Here is a 27,310-nt window from a genome sequence, read left to right as displayed (position 1 = left end):
TGCGTGGTAAAGGAGATGATAATTTCGTACTAGCGTTGCCTGCACCAATCGGCGTGTTTACTTAGTTTAATATAAAAAAAATCAACATTTTCAAATATATACATATATTTTTTGAAAACAAATGGAGTCGGGGTTTTTTTTGTTTTCCTGGTCGGACCGGGCTTTGGCCGATGGATCAAAGGAAGGCTTTTCTATGCCTCATCATTAGAAGCAAGCTGTCAGGAAAATGCATTTTCAGTTTGCATTCGGATTTCATGCATGACTAAGTAAAAAATATAAAAATAAAATATACAAAAATAACGTCTTAAAATTTTTTAAAAATTATAAATAAAATTTAATAAAATTAAAAAATTATAATTTATATTTTTATATTGATGCGAATTATAATATGTGATTTTCATATAAAATATAATACAAATATAATATTTTACACAATACGATAACATGAATTATTATATTTAAATTATATATTGTAAGTGATGGATGCAAATAAGTTTCTTCTACAAAACAGCTAGTGCTCAAATAAGGAGGTATGGTATATATTAATCCTTCTTCCTATTGATATGCCACAAAAGCAGCTCATACATCAAAAGAATGGGTGCTCACACTCGACTATTGACTCCTGTCTCAAGTAAACACTCTTTCACTTCTTCCCACCTCCAGAAACATTAAACTTGAAAAATATTACGTCTCCATCTTGGACCATATAAGTTTTCCCCTCCTGCCTATATTTTCCAGCAGCCTGATCAAAAAGGAAAAAGGTGAGATTATATATGTGTGTGTCATATACACATGTCATGCACCTAGAACCAGCCAACATTTCACAAATTCAATCACAACATATAAACTTGTATATGAACCAGAGACCAGCCACAGCTCAAGATGCAATGAGCTTGCCCACCAGGACTGTGGCTTATGCAACACCTCATACCTCAATCTTGCATGCGAACTTAAATCCTAGTCTTAGCAGTTCATCTCTCATCACATGTTATTTATTCTCTACTACTTCTAATTATGAACCTTCAACTTACGTTTGTGGAGTAAGTAATAGAAGCAAAGCAAAAATTGTTCATAAAAATAATAACCTTAACAGCTCCTTCACTGCCAAGCTCCTTCAGATCTTCAAATTTCATGACCTGGACACCATCAAGATATCAAAGTCACTAACAGAACTTTGACATGTATATGTTACTATAAAAGCTAGTGAAAAAATATATCAAATGCACCGAAGCTTCAATATCCAAACTTAAAACAGTAGAAAACTGTAATCAATAAATTCCGAGCAGATAAAAGAAATTGATTATGGGAAAGGGGAAAATAGTTCCAGCTTAGAGATTTGAAAGCATAATCATTGTCATAGTTTATACCAGAAGCTAATGCCAGAGCAAATTTAAATTTTCTTTCAATGAATTGATATGGTAAGACAGAAAGTCATGATCTAAGAACAACCTCAGCACAAATAAATCCTCTCTCAAAATCAGAATGAATGGCTCCTGCAGCTTGAGGAGCCTTTGTTTGCCATCTAATTTGCCAGCATTTCACCTGGAAAAGACAAAAGCAAATCATTGTATCGTACAGCCATCATTGGATTAACCAACACCAAAGAAACTAAACTGCAAGAAAATCTCCAAGAAGCTATCAATTTAAGAGAAGAGCTTCAAAACTTGCAACTGCATGGACCTTAGGGGAATTCAAAACCAGAGGACAGTCACTTAGATTACAACACTGCAATATCAGTCAGTGTGTAATGTACCCAATGTGGGCTGATATGAATTCTAAAGACATTATCTTAATGCTGAGATAGCATGCTCATTAAAAAAAGTCTAATTGAAATGAATAATCGATATCACAACATAGAATAAGGTAAGAGAAAGGTCTACAAAATCAATATCATGATCTAAGATCATTTTTAGAAGCATTAAATACTCTTCAGATCCTTCATTCAACTTGTTAATATAAAAATAAAACCACGCATTCCCATAAAAAAATAAATAAATAAGATCCAAAGGATTAGATACCTCATCAGGGCCAGCTGTGAAAAAGTATATGAGATTAATTGCTGAGAAACCAGTCTTGATGATCTTTGGAAGAGCACTGTAACAAAGAAAGATTGCTCACAATTATACAGACCGAATAAAAAAATGAAAAAAAAAAAAAAAAGTCAGTTCAAACACTGAAGACTATCTGCCATGAGACTTAGACTTCTCAAACAAAAAGCAATTAAACCATCATTACAATAGACAAATCCAGTCTCAACTAACCTTTGTACCTTGTTTTCCTCGCAATACTGTGCTGCTTCTTTAGGTTCCATATCAACAAGGTTTCTCTCAAACACTCCACTGAAAGGAATGATTGGTTCACCTCCATGTTCTTGCACCCTATAAAGGATAAAACAATTCTCATTATAATTGAGTAAATGAAAACCTTGATAGGATTTTTAAAAGTAAGATAAATCTAACAAGCAAAAATATATTTTCCCAACACCAATAATCAAGAATTGCTTAAACAAAATTTAACCCTTTTGGTTAAATATATTTTTTCAACACCCTAATAAATCTAACAGCTTCTGCATTATTAGGGTTTATTTTTACTCAGGATACTTTTGGATATTTGAGTTTATGTTAGGGTTTTATGGCTTGTGGCTATAAATACTTAGGTGATTTTTTTAAGTAGCTTCTAAATTATAAAATACGAAGATCTTGCAATATTAATTTTGAGATTTCTCCCACTGATTCTCTTTGGTCGTCTCTCCATAATTCTTCTACTTCCTTACCAATTTCCTATGTTTCTTCCCCATTCCCTCTAATTTTCCTAGTGATCTATAGCTTCTCTCTATTTCCCCTCCTGTCCACAGCCTATATTCAACTTAAACATTGGAATATAGACTCAAGGGGATAAACTTTCAAGACAAATAAGAAGTGCCAACATGTTACTCAAACACAAATCTGTCTCACTTTTTTTCCTGCCATCATACAGAACAAGCACAAGTGACCCCACCTCCATCACACACAAACAGAAAGAGCAAGAGAGCATACCAAGCATGAATCTTTGGCAAAAACTTGTTCTTTTTTCTTTGGTAGTCTTTCTCAGTCATGTTAACCTGTGCATTGAATACAATAATATTATAATAAAATCTCTAGCCACATTATTTAAACCATGAAAGATAAAAGGACACTACTTTCTCTAAAAAAATACATTTGTAACACATCTGAAGCTCTCTCCTATTATAACAAGCAGCAATGTCATACAAATTAATGGAGAATATTCTGTTGGCTTTTTTATGTTTAACAACTATAAAAAAGAAGAAATTGTGAAAAGACCAAGCAGCTAGAAATAACAATGGTGTGTTGAGCCAAAGATACTTCAGATCACTTTGTGTCTTTTTCAATTTTAAAAAAAAAAAAAGAAAAAAGCAATCTAACAAGCACCGCACAATAACACAACTCAACACAAAAAATCCCGCTGGCAAAACAGAGAAATCACTTTCGAATTCAAGCATAAAAATGCTAGGAAGAACCAAGGATGACTCTGTAACCAACCACGACTTAACTAACTCTCGTCGCAAGTAATTCTGTTTCATTCAGTTAGATAAACCCCAACCCCCTTATTTTTCCTTCCTTCATCCAGCAAAAGAAAAAGCAAGAATATTGTTTAGCATTTAGAGCTGGGTATTCAAAAGCTCTACCGATGGCTGATCTGAAGGTGAAGACATCATTTTATTGGATCTTTCTAAAAATTTTTGTAGTTATGAAACATTTTGTCATTTCAAAATCTATAGTAAGTATGCAAGATTTTGTCTGTTACCCCATAATAAACCCTGCTTTGCTGCAAATTTGGTCAAATGTAATAATATAACTTGCTTTATTTGCAGTTTGACTCATTCTTGTAATAACACAAACACTTTTAAGAATTTAAAACATAAGAAAGCCTTTGCAGATTGCAAAGACTATGTTTTTCCAATATGAGTTATGATCAATAAGTAATATTCAAGAAATATGATTAGGCAAATATGTGCTATGATAAAAAGTAATAATCCAATCATTAGGCAAATATGATTAGGCAACACTTTTAAGAATTCATTCAGGAAACATGTGCTATGATCAATAAGTAGTATTCCAATCATCACTTCCAGAAATATGATTAGGCAAATATGCCTATATTTTTCCAACATGGAAATATTGATCTCAAAAGCATATTAAACAATATATAATGGTAGGGCTACAGTTTGAGTAGTTTAATTTCTATGATGCTCAAACTTGGAAGTCAATATTAGACATGGGTAAGCATCCGACATGGCTGCACCTTTGTTTATGTCTTTTCTTTTATTTGGAGGGTCAAGACCACATACCAATCTCTATGTTGAGGTGTCAGATATGTGCCCAAGACAGGTTCTTCAGGAAAAACAAAGAGTTGGAACAACATAGGTTTATTTCATTAATTATTTATAACATATTACCGGTGATCAGCCAAGTCAAACAAGTCCAAATTGGTACTAATATGTGAAAATAGTATCCACACAACTGCAATCCAATTTAAGATTAGAATAAATGGCCATACCATTTACCTTGACTTCATCAAAATCATTCAGGTACTTACAGGAAAATCTTGCAGCAGGTTGTTATATATAAATCATAGATGCAGCATGCAACAAAAACTGATGATGAAACATAATAGATAGATTTAGCACATACAAGCACACCTTACTTAACAGACAACAAGAAAGTATTACACATTTAACAATAAGAAAAGAAAAAAAAAAAAAAAACAGGAATAGAAAATGAAAAAGAAGGAACATGCTCACCAAATAAACAACAGGCTTGGCACTAAGCAATTGAAAAGTATTCAATATCTCAATATCAGCTGCTTTCCAGTCCCCTAGGCGAACATCTTTTCCATCTTCAACCCATTCCTTGACCTGTAATTTAACAAGCACTATCACTTTTTGGTATTACTATAACCCACCATAAACAAATTCAGCTCTATAGCATAAGCTCATGAAACGATGAACCTGAAAACTTGATTAAATGCATCATTGACTGCTATAAGAGAGAGTATCAGGTGGATTATTAGAATAAGAAGACATGTTTGAAGCTACCTTCATTAAAAGCTTAAAGGTTCATTTTCATAAATACAAACCACATGCTTCTAAGCCTATAATCTCTGTTATTAATGAATACTATGAACTGTGAAGTACATTTGCAAACGATATTTTATCATTTAAAGACAGCAATATGCAACGGCAAATGACGAGCATATACACGATCAAAGAGAAAAGATAAGGCAGAAAAGTTGCAATTCTACGTGGAAGTAGCAAAGGCCATCACATACAACAAAGCAGATAGAAACTATTTAATACATAATATTTGAATCACTTTTTTGAAACCTTGCCTATTAAACACAATTTAACACTTTCAGCCCCCCCCCCCCCCCCCAACAAAGAAAAAAAAATTAACTCAATGTACCCAGGTAATAGCATTCCTATTTAAGACTCAATGTTGATTTCTTTTTATTTATTTTTGGGTTAATGTCATGAATGACTCTTAAACTATATAAAATGTTCGATGTGGTATCTGAACTTTAAAATTTTTAATATGGTCCCTGAACTATGAATTTGTTAACCATGGGGTACTCCTAATGTGGCTAACTTCAAATGATGACACATGGCAGACAAACAACCCTTCAAGTACCGCATTAGTTAATAGATTCATAGTTCAAATATTATATTAGAGATTTTTAAAGTTCAAGTGTCATGTTGAACATTTCACTATAGTTTATGAGCCATTCATGATATTAACCCCTTTTTTTTAAGGAAAAAGAAGAAAGAACCAACCTAAATGAGATCCAAAAGTCAGCCTAGCCAACCCATCTAAGACTGGTCAGAATGAAAGTTAAAAATAATAAGAAAAACATGTAACTTCTTAGGTTCACCTTAAACTCACTCAAAACTCGAAACAATCTTATATAAAAAGACACAAATTTATTAAAAAAAAACAAGTGAGGTCAAACGAAGGTCCCATTCTCAAAACAACCTAAAATTATTTAAACAAATAAATTAAAAACAACAATGACAACAACTCAAACCCAAAGAACATAACATTCCACTATATAATACAAACAACTCAAAATGGATTTAATTCAAAATAAACCCCAAAAACCTACCTAATTGCAATCCATATATAGAGGGGAAGAGATGGTTTACCAAAGAAAAAACCTTTTTCTCGGCAAATAAAAATTATACTCGCTACAAGAATTATGATTTACGTGTTCTGTTTTCACATATTAGTACCTAATTGCCATCTATGGCAATGATTATACGAGGATGTTGCCCTACATGTTCTGTACGACATTAGTTAGTCATGGTTGAATAAATTAATCAAGAACTTTTAACAACATGAATCATTTATCTTGGTAAAAGACTATTATATGTTTGGAAAAAGTCTGAAAAGTTAAAAGGCATTGGCTCAATACAGCACATAGGGAAATTTAGCCTAAGAAAGCTAAATAAAAAATTGGAGATTCTCTCAAAATTTTTTGTCACTCTTTCAAGAGGGGCAAAACCATGTATTCTCTCCATCTCACTCTGGATTTCACTTAGAAACAAAACCTCCTTTTGCATTTTCCATTTTGATTCATTTTTCTTTTTCTCAGCAATCAAAACACTATATTATCCTGCTATTTATCTCTGATTCTGGATCTCAAAGTATAATTCACAAAATATACTTCCTCTTTTATCTCAAAACCCAACTCCTTTCAAGTTAACAATGTCTCAAACCCTAATCTTTGCAATCTGATTTGGCTTCACAAAGTTAATAATACAATTTCTTATTCTAATCTCAGAATCCTTCTCACAAAGGATATAAATTTTCATCTAAAACTTCTAATTTTTTTTTAATTATGTTTGCTAGTTTCCTAATTGATCTTCTCTTGTTTGCTAGGAAAGTGAATTATATATGATTCAAGTATTCTTTTTTTTCCCTCATTTTCTCATTGTTCTTATTTTATTTGCAATTAGACAAGAGTCAAGGTTTTTTTTTTTTCTTTTTTTTTTTTTGCTTTTGAATCATAACCATGATTTTTTAGAGTCGTGAGATAGGTGCTTTTCCTTTATCTCAACTTTGAGCTAATTTATTTCTTTGTATTTTTTAATCTTGAAATGGATCTTAGATTAGGGTTTTTCTTTTATTCAGACAAAGAAGAATATTATTTTTGGATTTTTGAATTTTGAACTTGAACATTTTGCATTCCAATTAAACTTGAATTTCAAATCTTCAAGTGCAACTTCTTGCTAGAATCTCATTCACCTAATTAAGCCTTGTTAAATCTATTGTGTTGAGATTTTTCATGATTGGGTTAACTGATGAAATTTTAATTTGAACTTCTACTGCTAAACAACTGTGGCCAAGACCTTAAAAAATATTTGAATAGTTTTGTTAAAGGAACAAGCATCAAAAAAAAAAAAGTTACAGTCAATGCATTTAACATTTTATTCAAATTACAAATTACTATTAAAAATAAAAAATAGATAAATGAAGACTTTCTTTATATTTGGTGACAACTAGTCTTCACCAATGTTTGAACTTTTGACCACGACCAAAGTCCTAGTCTTAGGTATTTGAACGTCTGACCACAATCTTTTAAGTCATGGTCTTAGGTGTTTAAACTTTTAGTAACGACTTTTAGGTCATGGGCCTAAGACCACAAGGTCTATGGTGAGGGGCTGGCCACAACTTTTGGGTCGTGGTTTTAAGTTACGGTGTCAAAAGTTGTTGTCAAAGCCCAAATGTAGGAAATCTTACATTAAAACACGAAAATCAGTACAGGGCAGAAGTGGGTATCCTACATTTTGTACCAAACAAAACTGCTAAATTTGGTAAACAAGATAGAAACCGAAAATAAATAAATAAATGTCCACAGACTAAGGGCTGCCACCTAGGAGAATCATGAGATGTCCCCTCCATTTACAACACATTAGTAGGGCATCAACAGAAAAGGAACCAATAGAAAAAGAATAAGACCATCAAAGAATGCGGGAGATAAGATGAGACATGCAGCTAAAAGAAAAGATTGCATGTTCAAAACCCTACCTTTTGACACAATTCAAGCTCTATTTTTAACTGCTTGTCATTACTCCTCTTCATGCTCTTTGCAAGATCCTCTATCTTCTTTTCAATAAATTCAACATCCTAAAGAAAATAAAGTTTAGAATAAGTCCTCAGAATACAAAGATCCTGCTAGGTTCATCAATGTTGAAGTGAAAATACAATAATATAAAAAATTATCAAAGAGATAAAGGAATTCATGATGAAGCAAAGACGGGATTGCATTTGTAACAAGCTGGATACAATAACACCAAGTGAAACATCATTTAGATGCCATAATTGAATTTCAAAAAATTTATAGTTAACTTTCTCCAAATTCCAATTTCATCTTCAGGCTTGTGAAATCTGCTGCTTAATCTTTCTTTGTATGGTGAACAAACCAACAGCTTTACAGCAAGGCATTTGTTAAATTGTCACACACCTACAAAAGCTTTTCTGAATGTGACTCAACAATAGCACATCCATTAGTAGGTATCAAAATATTCCTTTGTTGCACTTACTTACCATGAAGAGCTAGACTAAAAGTTGGTTTCCATGAAAGTAGAATCTAAGAGCAAAAAACAGCTTTGTAGTATCAGAGATTGTACAAAGTTGTCATACAAGATGAGGAGGTTACTTAAGCCAAAATAGTAGACAGATGTCAAGGGTCATGTGTCAAGCCTGAAATTTTATTGAAAAACACCTACAGGTTCATATTTTTTAAACTAGAACTATCAATCAAGAAATTAGATACATTTTATCAACTGACCTCGAAAAGTTAATGAAAGGCAATAAAGAGTAATGTCCATTACCATTATCAATGAAAAAGCAGCCTGTTCACCATAAACTAAAACTGTAAGCTTTCAGATTACTATTAACATAAAAAATATTCAAATCAAAGCCTAGAACCTTTGAACATAAAAGCACCACTCTTTGACAGCTTTTACCAATGAAACTAGTGACCATAATGTTCTCCCATATGCTTCAACCTTTCAACAATCAGGCAATTTAGAAGGGGGGGGGGGGGGGAACCTACTTGCAACTTGATAACCCTAGTTCAGTAAAATGTTCACAGCACTTGGAGACAACAAAGACACCACCAGTAAAGCAACCATCCTACCACTGCCAATCACCCTGCTTTCATTGTATTTGTGGGAAAACATTTAGTTACAAGTGGTTGTATTTTGTAATCTGTAATTTGCTGATTGTAATCTGTATATATCTGTATCCCTAAAATTGAGAATTTGTATCTCTAGAATTAAGGACAGAATATCAGGATAGACAATTCCTTGATTATAGGGATTAGATTTAGGAATATTTAGTTTCCTAGTTTACTCTCTAGCTAGTTGTATTTAAATCTATGGTGTTTGTATGATTCAATACACAAGTTTTTCAATATACTCTCAATTTTCCACATGGTATCAGAGCTTTAGACTCTTCTTGGGAAGAAAATTTCTCAGCCTTCATTGCTGAATTTTTTTTTTTTTGGCCTTCATAGCCAAATTTTGTTAAGTCTGTCATACTTTTATTTTGTTCCTTTTTGGCCTTCATTGCCTATACTTGTTTCAGTCCTGAGAAAGGTAATCATGTCAGAAATAGCAGAATCTGCCGCTACTACTCGATTTGGAGAAGTAACAACTGGTCAAACCACAGCGGAATTACAGAATATCCAAGCTGCATACAGGTTGAATGGAAAGAATTACTTGAAGTGGTCTCAGTTGGTTCAAACCTTTCTAAAAGGGAAAGGAAAATTGAGCCATCTTCTTGGCACTGGTCCTGAGAAAGGAGATCCAAAATTTGAGGCTTGGGATGAAGAGGATTCTATGGTTATGTCATGGCTGTGGAATTCTATGACGCCAGATATTAGTGACACTTGTATGTTTTTGTCCACGGCCAAAGACATTTGGGAATCAATTCGTCAAACCTATTCCAAAGTTAAAGATGCTGCTCAAGTCTATGAAGTCAAGATCAAGACTGCAGCTCTCAAACAAGGGAATAAGTCAGTCACAGAGTATGCTATTCTTCTTAAAAATCTTTGGCAAGAGATGGATCACTACCGGTGCATAGAAATGAAGTGCAGTGAAGATGCAACAACTTTGAAGAAATTTATTGAAAAAGATCGAGTCTATGATTTTCTTGCTGGACTGAATGTTGAGTTTGATCAAGTCAGAGTTCAAATTCTGGGAAAACAGGATCTGCCTTCTTTAAATGAAGTGATATCCATGGTTAGAGCAGAAGAGAGCAGAAGAGGAGTGATGCTTGACAGTGTGCATGTAGAAGGATCTGCTATGGTCTCTAATGGTGGGAAGAACCAAAGCTTAGAACAATTACCAGTCAGTGAGAATGGGAAAGGTGATTCAGCTAAAACTTCAAATCGCGACAATCTTTGGTGCACCTATTGCAAGAAGCCAAGGCACACCAGAGATCGTTGCTGGAAACTACATGGAAAACCTTCAACTTCAAGCAAAGAATGGGGTTATAAAGGAGGACAGCCAAGAAATCAAGGACAAGCTCACATGACTGCAATGGAGTCAAACCAGGAGAAGTCTCAGGAACAAAGAGAGTTGGATAAAAAAGAGATTGAGAAACTGAGAAGCCTATTGGGAACTCTTGAAAAGGCTACTGGTGTATGCTCCTTGGCACACTCAGGTAAGGACTCTGGTGCAGGTAAAGTCTCTAATTCTCATGGATTAAATGTCTCAGATAAGTCCATTAAGAGTTCTTGGGTCATTGACTCAGGAGCCACAGACCACATGACACATTGTTCACAAAAGTTTAGTACATATACCCTATGTCCTGGTACTAAGAAAATTACTGTTGCAGATGGTTCACTTACTACAGTGGCAGGATTAGGAGATGTTCAAATTAATCCCTCATTCATTCTTAAAAATGTTCTTCATGTTCCTAGATTGTCTACTAATCTGATATCTATACAAAGACTTACTAGAGACATGAACTGCAATGTGACTTTTTATCCCTCTTACTGTGAATTTCAGGACCAGGGTTCGGGGAAGAGGATTGGACTTGCTAAGGAGAAGGATGGACTATACTATCTTGAGACATCCAACAACATAAGTAATATCAAGAATAGTTTACCTTTGTCATTTCTTTCTGAACAATCTTCCAATAAAGACAAAATCTGGCTTTATCATTTTCGTTTTGGACACCCTTTTTTTGGAACTTTGAAAAACATGTTTCCTTCCTTGTTCAAAGGATTAAACGTTGAAGAGTTTCATTGTGATGTTTGTGAACTTGCAAAACACAGACGTGTATCTTTTTCAATTAGCAACAAAAGAAGTTCTACTCCCTTTTACTTGATTCATAGTGACATTTGGGGTCCCTCTACAGTTCCTAATATTTCTGGGACAAGATGGTTTGTGTCATTCATAGATGATTGTACCAGGGTTTCTTGGGTTTTTTTACTTAAATCCAAATCAGATGTGAATAGTGTGTTTTTTAGCTTCCAAAACATGATCCAAAATCAATTTGGAGTGAAAATCAAGAGATTTAGGTCTGATAATGCAAGAGACTATTTCAACCAGAGTCTATCCACCTATTTCCAAAATGAGGGGATTATCCATGAGTCATCTTGTGTTAATACTCCACAGCAAAATGGAGTGGCAGAGAGAAAAAACAGCCACTTACTAGCCACAACCCGAGCCTTCCTTTTTCAAGCAAATGTGCCCAAATCTTACTGGGGGGAAGCTGTTCTCACTGCTACACACATTATAAATAGGTTACCTTCAAGGGTTTTGGGATTTAAAACTCCTATGGAACTACTCTCACAATTCTATCCCAACCTTAATACCACAAACAACCTCACACCTAGGATATTCGGTTGTACATCATTTGTTCATGTTCACAGTCATAATAGGGGAAAGTTGGATCCGAGAGCAATTAGGTGTATTTTTGTGGGGTATTCATCAACTCAGAAAGGGTATAAGTGCTATCATCCTCCTACCAAAAAGTTTTATGTGTCTGCAGATGTCACTTTTGAAGAAAGTAAACCATTTTTTACTCAACCTTATCTTCAGGGGGAGACATCATTTATAGAAGATAAGGATAAAGACTTCTTTTTGCTTGACTTGTCATCCTCCTCCAAAACAGTTTCACCCATTAATTCTTTTGAGCCTAAACCCATTTCTTCAGAGTCCAAGTCAAACACTGATTCTAAATTTGAACCCATTCCAAACACAGAAGTTGTGACTAAAGATAATACTATTCTTGATTCTGTGAAAGAATTACAGGTGTACTCAAGAAAGAAAGTTCCAGCTCCTGAACCGGTGCAAATCCAAGAACCCGATCCTAACTCTGGAAATGAGGTAATTACAGTCTCTGATTCTATTTCTCAAAATGAGCATGAGTCTCTTAAAATTAGTGATTATGATCCACCTATTGCCACTAGGAAAGGAACTAGAGAATGTACTAAACATCCATTATACCCAATCTCTAATTTTGTGTCATTTGAAAAGTTTTCACCATCTCATAAAAATTTTCTTGTGAGCCTAGACACTATTTCTATTCCAACTACATTATCTGAGGCATTATCCAATGAGAAATGGAGGCAGGCGATGAAAACAGAAATGGAGGCCTTAGAGAAAAATAAGACATGGGAACTGGTAGAGTTGCCTGCAGGAAAACATCCAGTTGGGTGTAAATGGGTTTTCACTGTAAAGTATAAGGCAGATGGTACTATCGAAAGATACAAGGCCAGGCTGGTGGCTAAGGGCTACACTCAAACTTATGGAGTGGATTATCAAGAAACTTTTGCTCCAGTTGCCAAGATGAATACAGTTAGAATTTTATTATCCTTGGCGGCAAATTACAATTGGCAGCTTCAACAATTTGATGTAAAGAATGCTTTTTTACATGGTGATTTGGAAGAAGAAATATATATGAAAGTTCCACCAGGATTTGGGGGTCATCTAGAAGTACAAAAAGTATGCAAGCTGAAAAAGGCTTTATATGGCCTTAAACAGTCTCCTAGGGCCTGGTTCGGGAGATTTGCCAAAGTGATGCTAGGAATGAAATATAAACAGAGTCAAGGGGATCACACACTGTTTATCAAGCACTCAGATTCAGGTAAGGTCACAATTCTATTAGTATATGTTGATGATATAATTGTAACTGGAGATGATGAAAAAGAAAGAGAGTCTCTAAAACAGTGTTTGGCCAGAGAATTCGAGATAAAAGAGCTAGGGAGATTGAAGTACTTCCTAGGAATTGAAGTAGCCCACTCACGTCATGGTATTTTTATCTCACAACAGAAATATGTGATGGATCTGTTGAAGGAAACTGGGAAGCTCGCATGTAAACCTGCAAGTACCCCTATAGATCCTAATCATAAGCTTGGAGAAGCTAATGAAGATACTGCTGTAGATAGGGAGATGTACCAGAGATTAGTTGGAAGACTTATTTATCTCTCACATACTAGACCTGACATAGCATATGCTGTGAGTGTGATAAGTCAATTTATGCATAGCCCTAAAGAAGTACACCTACAGGCTGTCTACCGTGTACTACACTATTTGAAGGCTAATCCTGGGAGAGGTATCTTGTTTAAAAGAAATTCAGGGTTGGTACTAGAGGCATATACAGATGCTGATTATGCAGGTTCAGTAACTGACAGAAGATCTACCTCAGGCTACTGCACTTTTCTAGGTGGTAATCTTGTAACTTGGAGGAGTAAAAAACAGAATGTGGTGGCAAGATCAAGTGCTGAAGCAGAGTTTAGGGCAATGGCTCAAGGAATTTGTGAATTACTATGGTTAAAGATTATTCTAGAAGACTTAAAGATCAAATGGGATGGACCAATGAGACTTTACTGTGATAATAAATCTGCAATAAGCATTGCACACAATCCTGTGCAACATGACAGAACAAAACACATTGAAGTAGACCGGCACTTCATAAAAGAAAAGCTAGACAGTGGATTGATTTGCACCCCATATGTATCAACCAAGGGTCAACTTGCAGATGTGTTGACTAAAGGCCTCAACAGTGCGACATTTCAGGAAATTATTTCCAAGCTGGGAATGGAAAACACCTATTCACCAGCTTGAGAGGAAGTGTGGGAAAACATTTAGTTACAAGTGGTTGTATTTTGTAATCTGTAATTTGCTGATTGTAATCTGTATATATCTGTATCCCTAAAATTGAGAATTTGTATCTCTAGAATTAAGGACAGAATATCAGGATAGACAATTCCTTGATTATAGGGATTAGATTTAGGAATATTTAGTTTCCTAGTTTACTCTCTAGCTAGTTGTATTTAAATCTATGGTGTTTGTATGATTCAATACACAAGTTTTTCAATATACTCTCATTTTTCCACAGTATTGCTACCAAAAAGCATCACCATCTACATTACTCATCAGCTACTATCAGCACTCCTTGATTCTTACAGACATCAATACACAATAACAAGTATATTATACTCCATGAGATTTTTTTAACCTCTACCAACATCACTTCTCACCATCCCCCTCTGCTACAAGACATTTTGCTCTCTAGCACCTTATCAAAATCCTTTTAATTAAACTTAATCATTGTTTAGATTTTCCTATCATCTTCAGTAAACAACCTAAAGCTACAACTCATTCTTATCAAGTAATCAAAATCCTACTTTTAGCATCTGAAGTCGCCCTCATTTAATTAGCAGCAATATCTCAGTAAATCATGATAAGCAGAGCCCCCATCAACATCATGGTTTTATATTCACTTCATGGAACTTTAACCTTCAACCTACTTTGTAGTGCTTTAACCTTAGTCCCCAATGGCCTGCAACCATTTGCCAGCACATAACCCTCTATTGTTAGCCCTTCTTTGATATTAGAGTAAACTACACCATTAGCCACTTTAAGTTTCTTAAATTTTCCATTTAGGTCACTGACATTGTTGGTTTGTTTAAGTTTGTGGCCACCCTCTGTTAATTCCTAAGGAATGATTAATAGCAGCCAACTCATCAAAAGTAGTCCCATGTGGACCAATGATATGCAAACCAAGCAAATAAGGGAAAATAGAAAGAAAAAAAAAATTGACTTGAAATCGAAATCTTTGTTCACTAACTTCTGCATACTAATCTCCCCAATCCCCAAATGCCCAAGCATAATCCAAGTACTAGGGCTCCTGTTGACTCTTCTCTGATCCTTAGTAAATTCTTCACTCTTTTCATTTTTAATTTTTTGATTTATTCTTTTAAATGTTGATATTTATTTAATCATTGTTTTTTACAATTCCCCAGTTCTCTTGCATGTTTCAAAAAGCACAAACGTAATGACAGTATGACACCCACAATTTAACTTATTTTCATTTGATTTTCGTCTAATATTTGTAAAGCTCCAGATTTTGCCTGGAGAGTGTCCACAATTTCAATTTTTTTCTATTATTTATTTATTTGACATGTCAGCAGTCCACATGAGAAAATTTTTGATAAGTTGGCTGCCTATTATGCATTATGTTAGGGATTAATGGATAATGACTACAATTTGAAACAAACCAGTAACAATTAAGTAAAATAGAAATTTTGTAACTATGGTGACTAAAATATAAATTTTAACAAACTTTTAAGTGACTAATAGTGTAGTTTACCCTTGATATTAAATAACTTGAACTATTCTTATATGAGTAACATATTACATATGCTGAACTACTTTATTAAACCACAAAGGCTCTCTAAAATTGACTTGAATTGAGAAGTCAAACTACTCAAATGTAAGTACAACATCAATTTCTTTCAGAGATGAGAAATCAACAAAATTTACAGGGGCATAACCAAGGTACAACTGTACAGGACATAAACAATCAGACCCAAACAAAAAACAAAATTTACTTTCTAAAATCTAGTTAAATGATAATCCAAAACATTGATCCCTGCCTTGCCCATATCATTTTACGAAGAGGCTCAACACTCAAACGTAAAATACATTAATAAAATGAAAAAAGTTGCATATATTGATTACAGGAGGCCAAGGCAAAGCCTAGAATCAAGCTTGTGGCTCTACAAATAGACCTAAAACTAACTCAACCTAAGCAAAGCATGTGCATGCATATCAAAGCAATCTTCCAATTCTCATGTATAAGGAGGATATATATCCAATATCATCCAATGAAAAACAAGCCAGTTTAGCATTTGAATTGTATTATAGAAATCAGAGCTCCAAATATGTATTGCAAGTACATTAGAATTCAAGAATAACCAAACCTTTAACCGTAACTCTGCACTAATAGTCTCTAAATCCCTTACAGGATCTACAGAGTCATCAACATGGATGATGTCTGAATCTTCAAACGCACCTGTGGGGTTGAGTATAAAATAAGAATTCCAAAGAAATTTTTTTCCATCAAAAGCAAAAAGTAACAACTATCAAACCTCGAACTCATTAATAACTGATACCAGCATAACTTTTTTGATAGCTCTTAACAAGCCTTTGCCGTAAGATGCATATGGAAAGCAAGCTTACGTAATTCAAAGCATACCAAATGATCTACCAATCCTTCAACAGGAGTTAGAACACCATGATTGACCATAGCATTAGTTACACAATACAAAATGTTGTTATTTTTTAACATTATCAAACTTAATTCATCAAAATGATCCTAGAAAGTATACCAGATTAGAACAGCAAGCTACTCATAAGACAACAATTGAAAGGAAAAAATTAACAGTCAACAAGGTATGGATTGACTTAAAAATTTATGTTTCATCATATTAAACAAACACCAATGCCTGTCAACGCAAGAGTAAAATAAACACAGAAAATAGAGATATTTCCAGCCCAAAGCGCAGGCATCTTACGTAAAACATGAAAAATGCCATCAACTGCACGGATGTGAGACAAGAAGCTATTGCCCAACCCTTGCCCTTGATGGGCACCTCTGACCAGTCCCGCAATGTCATGAATTTCTAAGAAAGCTGATACCTGTTGCATCAGAATACCTCAAAGTTTTATGTATAAACAAGTTAAAGAAGCAATAATAGGTTACAATCTGAAGATTAGAACTTCTGCAAGAAACAAGGGACAACTATTACAATAGATAAACAAAATATCTGGATCATTTCCAATTCACAGCGACTTAAACCACCAAACCAGAAGCATGCATTTATGTATTAGAAAAGCTTGGCCAGCAATTTTAGCATTACGCTATTGTCCCCCGCAATCTAGAAATGGCTTGCAATAGTAGTCGTCTAGAAGTGCAATTAACGCTAATTTTTAGGGAAGAAGAGAAGACAAAAGAGTTATACCTCACTTTTGGGCCTGTACAATTGGCAAAGCCAGTCGAAGCGGTCGTCAGGGACATTAACTCGGGCTTCATTAGGTTCGATTGTACAAAAGGGAAAGTTCTCAGCAGGAATTGAAAGCTTCGTGAGGGTGTTGAAAAGGGTAGACTTGCCCACATTTGGCAATCCCACCTGCAAAAGAAGAACCGATTCAGCACTGAAAATATAGAAATGAAATGGGAAAGGAATAAGTTGAAGAAGAAAGATACGATTCCGATCTTCAGGTGAGAAGAGAATCGGCCAAGGACGGGCCTCTCGGATGCTACTTCCTTGGATTTAGCAGCTTTTGGAGGCATGCTTGGAGTTGTAGCTTGTAGGGTTTAGCGCACAGCGGTGAGAAGAAGCGGGGCGGTGGAGAGTGCCGAGCCGGGCTTTTGGGAAAGAAGGCTACCGCCAGTTGGAAACACCTTTTATACCCAACGGCTCCAAACCTAGCACTCGTGCTTGCCTCAAACGTCAAAGCACGCCTGCTTTTTTCGTCAATGGACTTCACTCTCACAAGTACCTTTTTTTTTTGAGTGAAAAATTACGTTTGGAAGGCCTAATATTGCATTCTTCGCGGCGGAAAACGTTTGTTTTTTTTTTTTTTTTTAAATGCATTTAAAAAATATTGTGATAATTTGTGGTTTAAGATATGTGAGTATTTGGCATTATTATAAAAAATTGTTGTGAAAAGTTAAAATATATAAAGAAGATATGATATTGAAACGTAAAGAATAAATTGTTTTTATATTATTCAATTAATTAATATTAAAATGTATAAAAAAATAAATTTCAAATATTTTTTAAGTAATTAATATAAATTATTGTGAAATTTAATTTAAAGTTATTAAAAAAATACACTTGTTAGTTGAAGATATTTTTGTTAATAATAAACGATTAAGTTTATTTTATCTAAAATCGTAAATTTTAAATTAAAAGTTTACTATTTGCATCACATTTTTTTTCAATACACCTTATTATTAAAGAGACATTTGGTTCATAGAATTTTAAATTTTAAAGAAAAATATGATATCTAGGTTTGTTTTATCATTTTAAGAGATTTCATATTCAGATTTACTCGTTTGATTAAAAAAATTTACTTATATTAATTTTTATATAATTATCATAATTTCTTTGACATATATGATAGTAACTTATTATTTTATTTTATAAATAATAAATACTCAAATTACAAACGATACCTTTAACAATAAATGAAGATAAATATTTTATTTAATTGTTATTTTTATTTATAAAATATCATTAATCGAGGCATTTAACACTTGTTTTAGTAATAGAAATTGGTAGGAAAATTTGTTAGAAAAAAGATTAGTTAATGCAGTTATCACTTTTTTATATCATGAAAAAAAATAAAAAATGTTCTTTTAATTTATTTATAAAATGATCATTTAAGGTATTTTTGTATAAAAAAAGTCTTACAGTTATTTTTTTATATTATAGGTCATCTAATAATTGTCTTTTAATTTAAAAAAAGATTATTTAAAGCATTTCTATTTAGAAAATGCCTTAAATAATATTTTTATAAAAATATTAACCTCAAAATATAAAGAATTATTTAAGGTATTTTTTATACAAAAACATCTTAATTAAAATGCCTTCATTAATACTTTTTTATTTTTATAAAAGCATTATTCAAGATATTTTCTATACAGAAACGCATTAAATAATCTTTTTATAAAAATATTAACCCTAAACCCTAAAATATAAAAGAACTATTTAAGATGTTTTTTCATGTAAAACACATTAATTACAATATAAAAAAATATTTTTATGTACAAAAACCTACAACTGAGTTATAGTCACTTTCAGACATATTTTTTAAAAGGGTAACAGCTATTTTAACACTTCTATTCAGATCAAATTTAGAAATAAGACAACTTTCCTCTTAGAAATCTTAAAATACCACAAGAAAAGGTGGGTTTCTTATTCGAAAACTTTGGGTACTATTAAAAACTTGACATTTTCTCCTATAATTAGATTAACCACCATTAAGATTTCAAAAAAAAATTTATGGATTCCCTCGAATCAAACGCCCCTTAATTTTTACTCAATATATCACAAATCCAAAACACAAATTTACTAAAATCTTAACATCTCATATCTCTTCTAACTAAAAACCCTAAAAATCTTAAAGGATTAAACCATAAATCAAATCCCAATCACCAATTTGACATCAGATAGCTTAGAATCATAGGTAAATCATTTGTTCTTTCTATTTTTTGTTTGATTTCGTGTTTAATTTCGTAAAATTTAGGATTTTAAATTTTTGGGTGTGATTCGAACATTCCGAAAATGAATTTCTAAAAATAATTGAAGGTTTTCAAAAATAAATGTCTGGAATTGTTCAAGATTTTTCAAAAATTCGTTTTTAAAATCCTTTACAGACTTTTGAACATCTATTTTCGAAAACCTTTAAAAATTTTCAGAAGTAGATTTTCAAAATTTCTTATGGTTTCTAGACATCCATTTCCAGAAACCTTTAAAAACTTTCAAAAATGGAATTTGGGTACATTGAAAATGTTTGTGGAAGCCATTGCTCCTGGCACAATAACTTGGCATAGTAAGAAACATTGACCTTAATAATATCATCAGTAGACTGACAAATCCATCAATAGGGACCTCTAATCTTTTGGTCATTTTATTGAACAGATAGTGCTTGATTGAAAGATTAGAGATCTCTATTACTAGATTTAAACAGCTTATACCTCAGATAAATTATTAGAGACCCATTTGGAGATCTCAATAAGGGACATCTAATATTCTTGTGCTAGACACTAATTAAAATATTGAAATTTACTTTCTCGTACATAATGCAACAAAAAAACAAAAGTAAAAGATTATTTTTGGAATTGCATTTTTCAAAAAATTGTATTACTTTTCGAAAATGCATTTTCAATATATTGAAGAAGTATTGAAAATAAATTTTAGGTAACTTTTGTTCAATTCCGAAAATCAATTTTCGATGAATAATTGCTTTTTCAAAAATGAATTTTCAAAACTTATTGAGAAAAAGAAAAGGGTGTAAAGGATAAAAAGGTAATTGATTAATGGGTATTTAAGTAATTTTATTAAAAGTTAATTTTGTAATAAAAATTTTAAAGTGTATCAAGTAGTTTTAAGGTTTCAAATAGAAGTATTTTTCAAATTATAACTACAATTTCCAATCAACTTTTGTAGTTGACTCATTTTTACTGTATAAAAATGCTTTTAATATAATAATATTGTGTTTAGCATTGCATTTGCTAAACCATAATGTGTTTAACATTATCTGTCTAATATTACATTTGTGTTCAAAAATACTTTGAATACATGATTAAAAGTACTTTTAATGTAAATTATAGTGTGTTTAGCATTATGTTTGCAATTAAAAGCTACATTTTGAAATTTAAACGCAGCACTAAACAAGGTTTTAGTCAAATTAAAGAAAAAGAAAAAGATGTATGAAAATTTTAGTTACCAATTCTGTAATTTATCTAAAATTAGATACTTATAATTCATAATAAACTATTATCCTTTTTATAAATTGTGATATGCTTATATAATATTCTAAAGACATCTATCAATATATTAACTTTATTTACAGATTGCTGCTATTATTTATCAATAATAAAAACGATAAGTATAAAATGTTTATCAATAATATAAACGTATAAAATCAAATTATCAATACCTGCACAAAATGATAATTATTAACAAATCCAATTATAATGACCCAGTGCTCTAATGGTGTAGGTGGTACAACTCTAATAAAAAAATATGTTAGGCATTATTTTAAACCGATGTTGACTAACATAATGTTATATCATGAGATAGACAATCTGTTAGTGAGAACTTACTGCTATTTGTTTTAGAGATTTTGATGTTATGCTCTTGTCTGATTGTTGAATGTATTTTTAATTATGGATAAGTTCTTTTAATTGTAGATTTTCATTCTTTTATAGTTACTTCTTTTTGTGAACCTGATTGTGTATAGCTAGATAACAACTGAGTTCAAATTATACAAGCATTCCAAACAATCTCAAACACTTTTTATGCTCGCTAAACCGTGCTCCATTGGAATCACTGGAAGTATAACCCCATCTTGTCCAGCTGCTTAAATCTACTATTCAACTTGGCTTGATTTGTGCATCTTGGCAACATTAACTTTCTTTTATCTGGTACTTGGATATCAATGTGCGACTTTGGACCATAATATCTTTAAGTTTTAGTTATTAGAGCACCTTGGCAAGATTAGTAATGGCTTTCATTAATTGCAGGGTTGATAGTCTGCCAACTAGAATGGTAACAGACATCTGATTGCAATGCCACTCTATTGTATATTTAGATGAGTTTTTCTTTTTCTTTTTCCTTTCTCATGTTGGTTTCCTTGTTGATATATAGTTTGAAACTGTCTGGTAATGCTAATAATGGTTGTGTTGTTATTTAGAGTGTTCTACAGAAACAAGAGATATAATTTATGGCGAAAGAAACAATAATGTGGAGTGGCCTGTAACATTCCTCTTATTTAGATATGTAAATAATTTAAATATCTGATAAGAATCTTATGGCATTATAACCAAAGTTTGTAAATTAACCCTGCAGGGATGGAAATGGCTTGACTCATATGTGGAGATTGTCGAACATTGCTAATGTATACACGTGGAGCAACAAGTGTAAGATGCTCTTGCTGTCACACTATTAACCTTGCACCAGGTACAATATAATGAGTCTATGCATGTGATGTAAATTTTTCGTTGCAATGTTTGGAATTGCAGAACTGTTGGAATTAAAGAAGAATGGAAAATCATTTTTGGTCTTTGAGGAAAATTTATTGCGTGGATTGAATCTTTGTTTCTTACTTCAACTTTTTCTGCACTGAAAACAAGTTTAAGGAGTGTGGTTAAGTTTTCTGAAAAAAAAAAAAAGGGTATTGTTTTCTGTTTGCTGATTATTGCTTCTCCGTTCCATATTTTGTTTTCAAGTGTCACAATGCATTCCTCATGGATGCCTTTCCTTAAAAAAAAGGTAGTGTGTTCTGTTTGCTGTTTATTGCTTCTTTGTTCCGTATTTTGTTTTCAAGTGTCACAATGCATTCCTCATGGAAGTCTTTCCTTACCATTGTATTCTTCATTGTCATTGTCAGTTATCTTCTTTTAGAAGCAGTCTGAGCTATTTTGACTAGTTAAAGATCTTAGTATGCTTCTAAACTTTGTCTGCTATGTGAATAATGGCTGTTCTGATCAAATTAAGAACACTTCTTTTTCATCTTTTAGCATGCACTTGCAGTTTTGTGTGGCTGTAGCTCTTCTTTTTCGAGTTGTCGCATGCACTTTCTGCCTGTGTTTATGGTTGTTAATCAGAGCTTTGTTGCAGCAATTTAAGCTATTTCAGTAACTAAATGATCTTAAATATACTTCTTTACTGAAAGCAGCTTGATCATTTCAGACTCTAGCTCTGTTAAAAATTTTTGAAGTGGAAGGTTTTTTTTTTTTTAAAGAATTTCTGCCTAGCAGTTAATTAAGTTTTGAAGTTTTAAGAACCAAATCAACCATTCTCCCTTTGTTGATTAGGATACTTAAGATGGTTTTTTCATGAAGTTATATACCTCTACTATGAACTTTGGGTAGTGAATACAAATCATACAGTATTTTCTTCTTTGGTTCCTCAATCAACTTTTAACCATTGCATTTCTGGAGGTTGCCTTGGAGTACTGTTAGTAGTTTATTCTATATGTTGGTTCATTTTCCTTCCTCCTCTCTTTCAATTTCATGGTCCCCAGTTTGCTTACTGATTTTTTTCTTTCTTGGATCTCATTACCATGAAAAAAGCATCCAACCAGGTTGCTCACATCAATTGTGGACACTGCCATATAACATTAATGTATCCATATGGAGCTCCATCAGTTAAATGTGCTGTCTGTCAATAAGTTACTAATGTTGGTGTAAGTATGATGAATTGATACAACTTTTCATTAGTGCTACTATTAAGATTTGCAGACTTAATTTGCTTGATGGTAGTCATTCTTTTTCTTCGTATCTTGTTGCTTGTTTTCTGATATACTAAGTCACATGATAAAAAGTTTCAGTTTTCAAAATCTTTAAATTCTTTAGCAATATTTCTGTATGTATTTGGTCCGTTTCTAAATGTCTTCATTTATTTGGTTTGTTCGAGGTTGCTGCAAGCTTCTTTCTGTTCTGATGTACAGAACATAATTATTTTTTCTTGTTTTTGTGTCTTCTGTCTATGCCTTCTCTCTCTTCTCTCTCTAAGAGAATTGAACTTTGGGGCAATATATCTCAAACTTGGTCTTACTTCCCAGCTTAACTAGTAGCAGTTGGTAGATTCAGGGCTGGATCAGTTTTAGCGGCAATCGGATCAGGTTCCTTTCCTGAAACAGGCTTTGGGGTGAATTTAGGTGTTGGGTCTCTTAGGCAAATTTAGGAATGGATAGGGCAATTTTTGTTGGTACCCCTTTCATTGCCACCCTGTTAATGGCCATTTACTTCTCAAATATGCAGAATTTGCAAATCCCTTCAGCCTGCTGAATATTTTTATTTATTTATTTATTTTTACAAACCGATATTTTAAACATATTAATATTTTCAAGAAATTGAATGCCCCTGGAGTAATATTCATATATTCTTAGAAAGCTTTGTCTTTGCTATTTCCCTTTGGAAGTGAATTAAATTATATTTAATCATAAGGATAAGTATTTATTCTTTGCTTATGTCCATGCAATAAATATTTTTGAGCACGTTTATGAGATACTGTTTATACATTTTTGTCTAGAGAAAATCTATTTAGTGCTCTACCTATTCTCACTCTCTATTTCTCATCTATCTTTCAGATAGGGAGGTTTTCACTTCCCGTAAACAGAACTATTGGGTTAACTGCAGCTGGGACTATGCCATCTACTTCAACAGTAAGTTCTTGAAGTTTGTTATTGTTTTCTATAATGAGAAAATATAGATGGTTTTGAATTATTAACTGTTTACTGAATCTAACATTTTGCATCTAATGCCACGTTCTCAGAGCCAATCAGTTGTAGTTGAGAACCCTATGTCTGTTGACGAGAGTGGCAAATTGGTAAGCGTTTTGGTTTTAACTGCATATCTTTATTATTTGTGCTTTTCATTTTCTTTAGCTTTTATAAAAGTTGAAAAGGGGTTGGAGGAGGAAAAAATTGCTGATAAAATTGTGATATTGCAGGTGAGCAATGTCATGGTTGGTGTAACAACCGGAAAAAGTTGATCCAATGAGATCTTTTAGTTTGGCTGGTCTTTGCTTGAGGAGAATGTAAACAAACATTGGTTATAATTGCCAGAAAATTGGTTTTGTACGTTATGGTGAAAATGGAAATTCCATTAACACTAACTTTTAATGAATTGTTTCTGTGTCCATGTCCATGATGAGGTAGGGAAAATGTGTGATGTACATTTTGCGTCTTAGAAAGATGGATAGTGTCATTTATATGATTTGAGAAAGTGAAATAATGTTTGCTCCATTTGCAGTTTAGCTTAGTGAATATGTTTATCTACTAACATATTTTCTCTGCTTCTATTCAACCTCTCTTCCCTTAACTATATGCCTTTTTATGTATATATATAAATATATATATATATATATATGTTGGCGAGTTTGTGTCACTTGAAGTTGCACTTAAAGGTAAATCTGAGATTTCTATTATGAAAACAATAAGAAAGGCTTAAACCTTATTCAAGTATAGGAGCAAATTAAAGAATAAGGCTGACAAAGTTATGAGTTATATTTTTTAAATTGTGATTGGTTAATTGTAATACAATGCTTGTAGGTGATATATTATTGAATTATATGCTATCTTTTGCCCTACTTGTAGAAATATAGGTAAAAAAAGAAGGCTATAATCAAATTGCAACAAAATGCAAACATCAAGTTTAATGTTACTAAAGCTTCTTTAACAAAAGAAAAAAGTTACTAGAGTTTTAGTTTCTTGCTATGCTTGGCTTGGGGAGGTTGAATTAAACACTACCCTTACATGTAAGCCAAAATTTTTATCCTCCTCAATGTTGCAATCCATACAGGTGCAACTTAACATTATTATAAAAACAGAAGCAATACCATACCGTTCTAATTCCTTCACCATTCATACAAAACCACATGACAAGTGACAAATGAAAGTAAAAACGACAAACAGTTTACAAAAAGTAACAGCAAAGCGACAAACAGTTGAACAAACGTATAAAAAGATCATAGCATTTCAGATTTGAAGTTTGGTGTTTGAGTTTGAACTTTTAGGTTTAAGGTTCTAGGTTTTTTTTTTTTTTTTTTTTTTTTTAAGTTTTTTGGTTGATTAGGAGGTAGAGGTGGTCGTTCTAAGAGGATTTTCAGAAAGGCAAGTTCTGAAGAGTTGAAAATAATGCGTAGGAATCTCCGCAGCGAGGCACGAAGTGCTGATTGGAGAGTGGCATATGAAACATATTGACACAGTAGATCCATAGAACATATGTGTATAAGCATAGGGAAATAGAAATTAAGCAAAATTCTGATTCTTCTTCATTCACACAACACAATGAATACAATATTATCTCATTTCTCACCAGCACTCAGCAGTTGTTTGTTATCTCAAAACAACAGAATTAAGCAACCCATCAGAAGCCAAGAGGAATCCCATAAATCTTTATGCCCCAAACCACCCAAGGAATCAGCAACAAAACAAAAGCAAACTCCCTACACAAGCAACCCGCATCCGACCTCCGCCTATCACCCTTCACCTCCCCCACCGGCTCAAACATTGGAGGTGGCGGCGGTGGCGGTGGCGGTGGGGCAATGCCATGGACAAGGCCAGCGTCACCACCGTAGACAGTGTAGTTGAGGAGTGCGGCAATGCCGTGGACAGCAATGGCTGATGTGAGGTAAAGATCGGGGTAGGAAATCCGCGAGGCATCAAGAGTGAAGTTGGAGAGGGACCTGTTGGTTATGAGGATGGATTTGGAAGGAAGCAAAGTAGGCAACCGAGAGAAAGGCTTGAAGAGGGTGAGTTGTGAGAAAGTGAGGCGTTGCGGAACAATGTGGTAAGGGACGACAAAAGGGTCAAAGGAGGCGGCGGTGGTGGAGGAAGTTGGGACTGGGAATGGGAAGAAAGAATCATCAGAAGGGACAAAAAGGGTAGCTGAAAGTGGAAGCATGAGGAGGTCGTAGGCCGAAAGCATGTTTGCCCAGTTGTTGAAGTCGCCAGCTCCAATGAGAGCGTCGATTATGTTGTTAAGTTGATGCTGATGTAGCGGAGGAGGTGGTGGTGGAAGAGGCCGCCGATGGTGGTGTTCGGCAGCAAAAGCAGAAATGGAAAAGAGAAAGAGGAGAAAGAAGAGAGGGTAGTTAGTCATGACTCGTGAGATAAAGAAAGACACGGAGTGGTTTTGGTTTTTGTGATAAACGAAGATTGTGGTATCCAATACTAACTGACTCCCTCACTCATAACTAACTCTTCCCGCCAAAACTCCTATGCTGGAGTGGCATTATTGTAATTATGGGATTATGATGGGGGCCCTCTAGGTTGCATATTCCTAACAGCATTTTGAATACCATGCACAATACACTCCACTCTCCTTTGATTTCCGTTTTTTTTTTTTTCAACTAATTATTGTATATAATTAATATCATAATCGGCCTTTGTATTTTAAGAAAATATTTTAATGTGATACCTCTATTTTTAAAATATATAATATGATATCTATATAATTATTTTATATGTCAATTTAATATTTAAAATTAATAACGTTGAACGAAGATAATGACATAATTTTTAATCAATGATATAACGACGTATAACATAATATTTGACACAACATTAACAAAATTATCTCAATTTACTTATATGGTATGTACATGACAAAAATTTAAAATTTTTTTTTCTTGTTCCTTTTTCTTTTATTTTTCTTCTTCTTCCTTACTCTCTTTCCATTCCTTTTTAATGGTTCAATTCAATCAAGAT

General features: G+C 33.2%; 2 protein-coding genes and 1 pseudogene across 3 annotated transcripts; 1 reads left to right on the top strand and 2 right to left on the bottom strand.

The window, feature by feature from the left end:
- Positions 1-440: 440 nt before the first annotated feature.
- On the bottom strand, positions 441-17,870 carry LOC111278857 (obg-like ATPase 1). The gene is made up of 12 exons (XM_022865546.2): positions 17,568-17,870; positions 17,323-17,490; positions 16,876-16,999; positions 16,282-16,373; positions 8,085-8,183; positions 4,802-4,915; positions 3,036-3,100; positions 2,262-2,378; positions 2,019-2,094; positions 1,450-1,542; positions 1,086-1,136; positions 441-742 (listed from the first exon to the last, which is right to left on the bottom strand). Exons 1-12 carry the CDS (start codon positions 17,652-17,654, stop codon positions 644-646), a joined length of 1,185 nt encoding a protein of 394 aa, XP_022721281.2. The 5' UTR covers positions 17,655-17,870; the 3' UTR covers positions 441-643.
- Positions 17,871-21,648: 3,778 nt separating this feature from the next.
- On the top strand, positions 21,649-24,679 carry LOC111291631 (protein LOL3-like; annotated as a pseudogene). The gene is made up of 5 exons (XR_016344250.1): positions 21,649-22,053; positions 23,169-23,285; positions 24,105-24,262; positions 24,373-24,426; positions 24,550-24,679. The product of XR_016344250.1 is annotated as a protein LOL3-like (transcript).
- A 1,003-nt stretch (positions 24,680-25,682) lies between these two features.
- On the bottom strand, positions 25,683-26,884 carry LOC111278401 (fasciclin-like arabinogalactan protein 19). Its single transcript, XM_022865046.2, has one exon. The coding sequence runs from the start codon at positions 26,700-26,702 to the stop codon at positions 25,968-25,970; it is 735 nt and encodes a 244-aa protein (XP_022720781.2). The 5' UTR covers positions 26,703-26,884; the 3' UTR covers positions 25,683-25,967.
- Positions 26,885-27,310: the final 426 nt, after the last annotated feature.

This window comes from Durio zibethinus, chromosome 8, assembly GCF_047325235.1.
Source record: "Durio zibethinus cultivar Kanyao isolate XHJ-2024 chromosome 8, ASM4732523v1, whole genome shotgun sequence".
NCBI lineage: Eukaryota > Viridiplantae > Streptophyta > Magnoliopsida > Malvales > Malvaceae > Durio > Durio zibethinus.
The sequence above is the reverse complement of the archived record's forward strand: the minus strand, read 5'-3'. Positions and strand labels throughout refer to the sequence as shown.

Coding starts and splice junctions, on each gene's coding strand:
- LOC111278857 (XM_022865546.2), bottom strand. CDS start 17,654: ATGCCTCCAAAAGCTGCTAAATCCAAGGAAGTAGCATCCGAGAGGCCC. Junction 8,184..16,281: donor GTGCAGAGTTACGGTTAAAG/GTTTGGTTATTC, acceptor TATTTTCTTTAG/GATGTTGAATTTATTGAAAA. Junction 1,137..1,449: donor GAGGATTTATTTGTGCTGAG/GTTGTTCTTAGA, acceptor GATGGTGTCCAG/GTCATGAAATTTGAAGATCT.
- LOC111278401 (XM_022865046.2), bottom strand. CDS start 26,702: ATGACTAACTACCCTCTCTTCTTTCTCCTCTTTCTCTTTTCCATTTCT.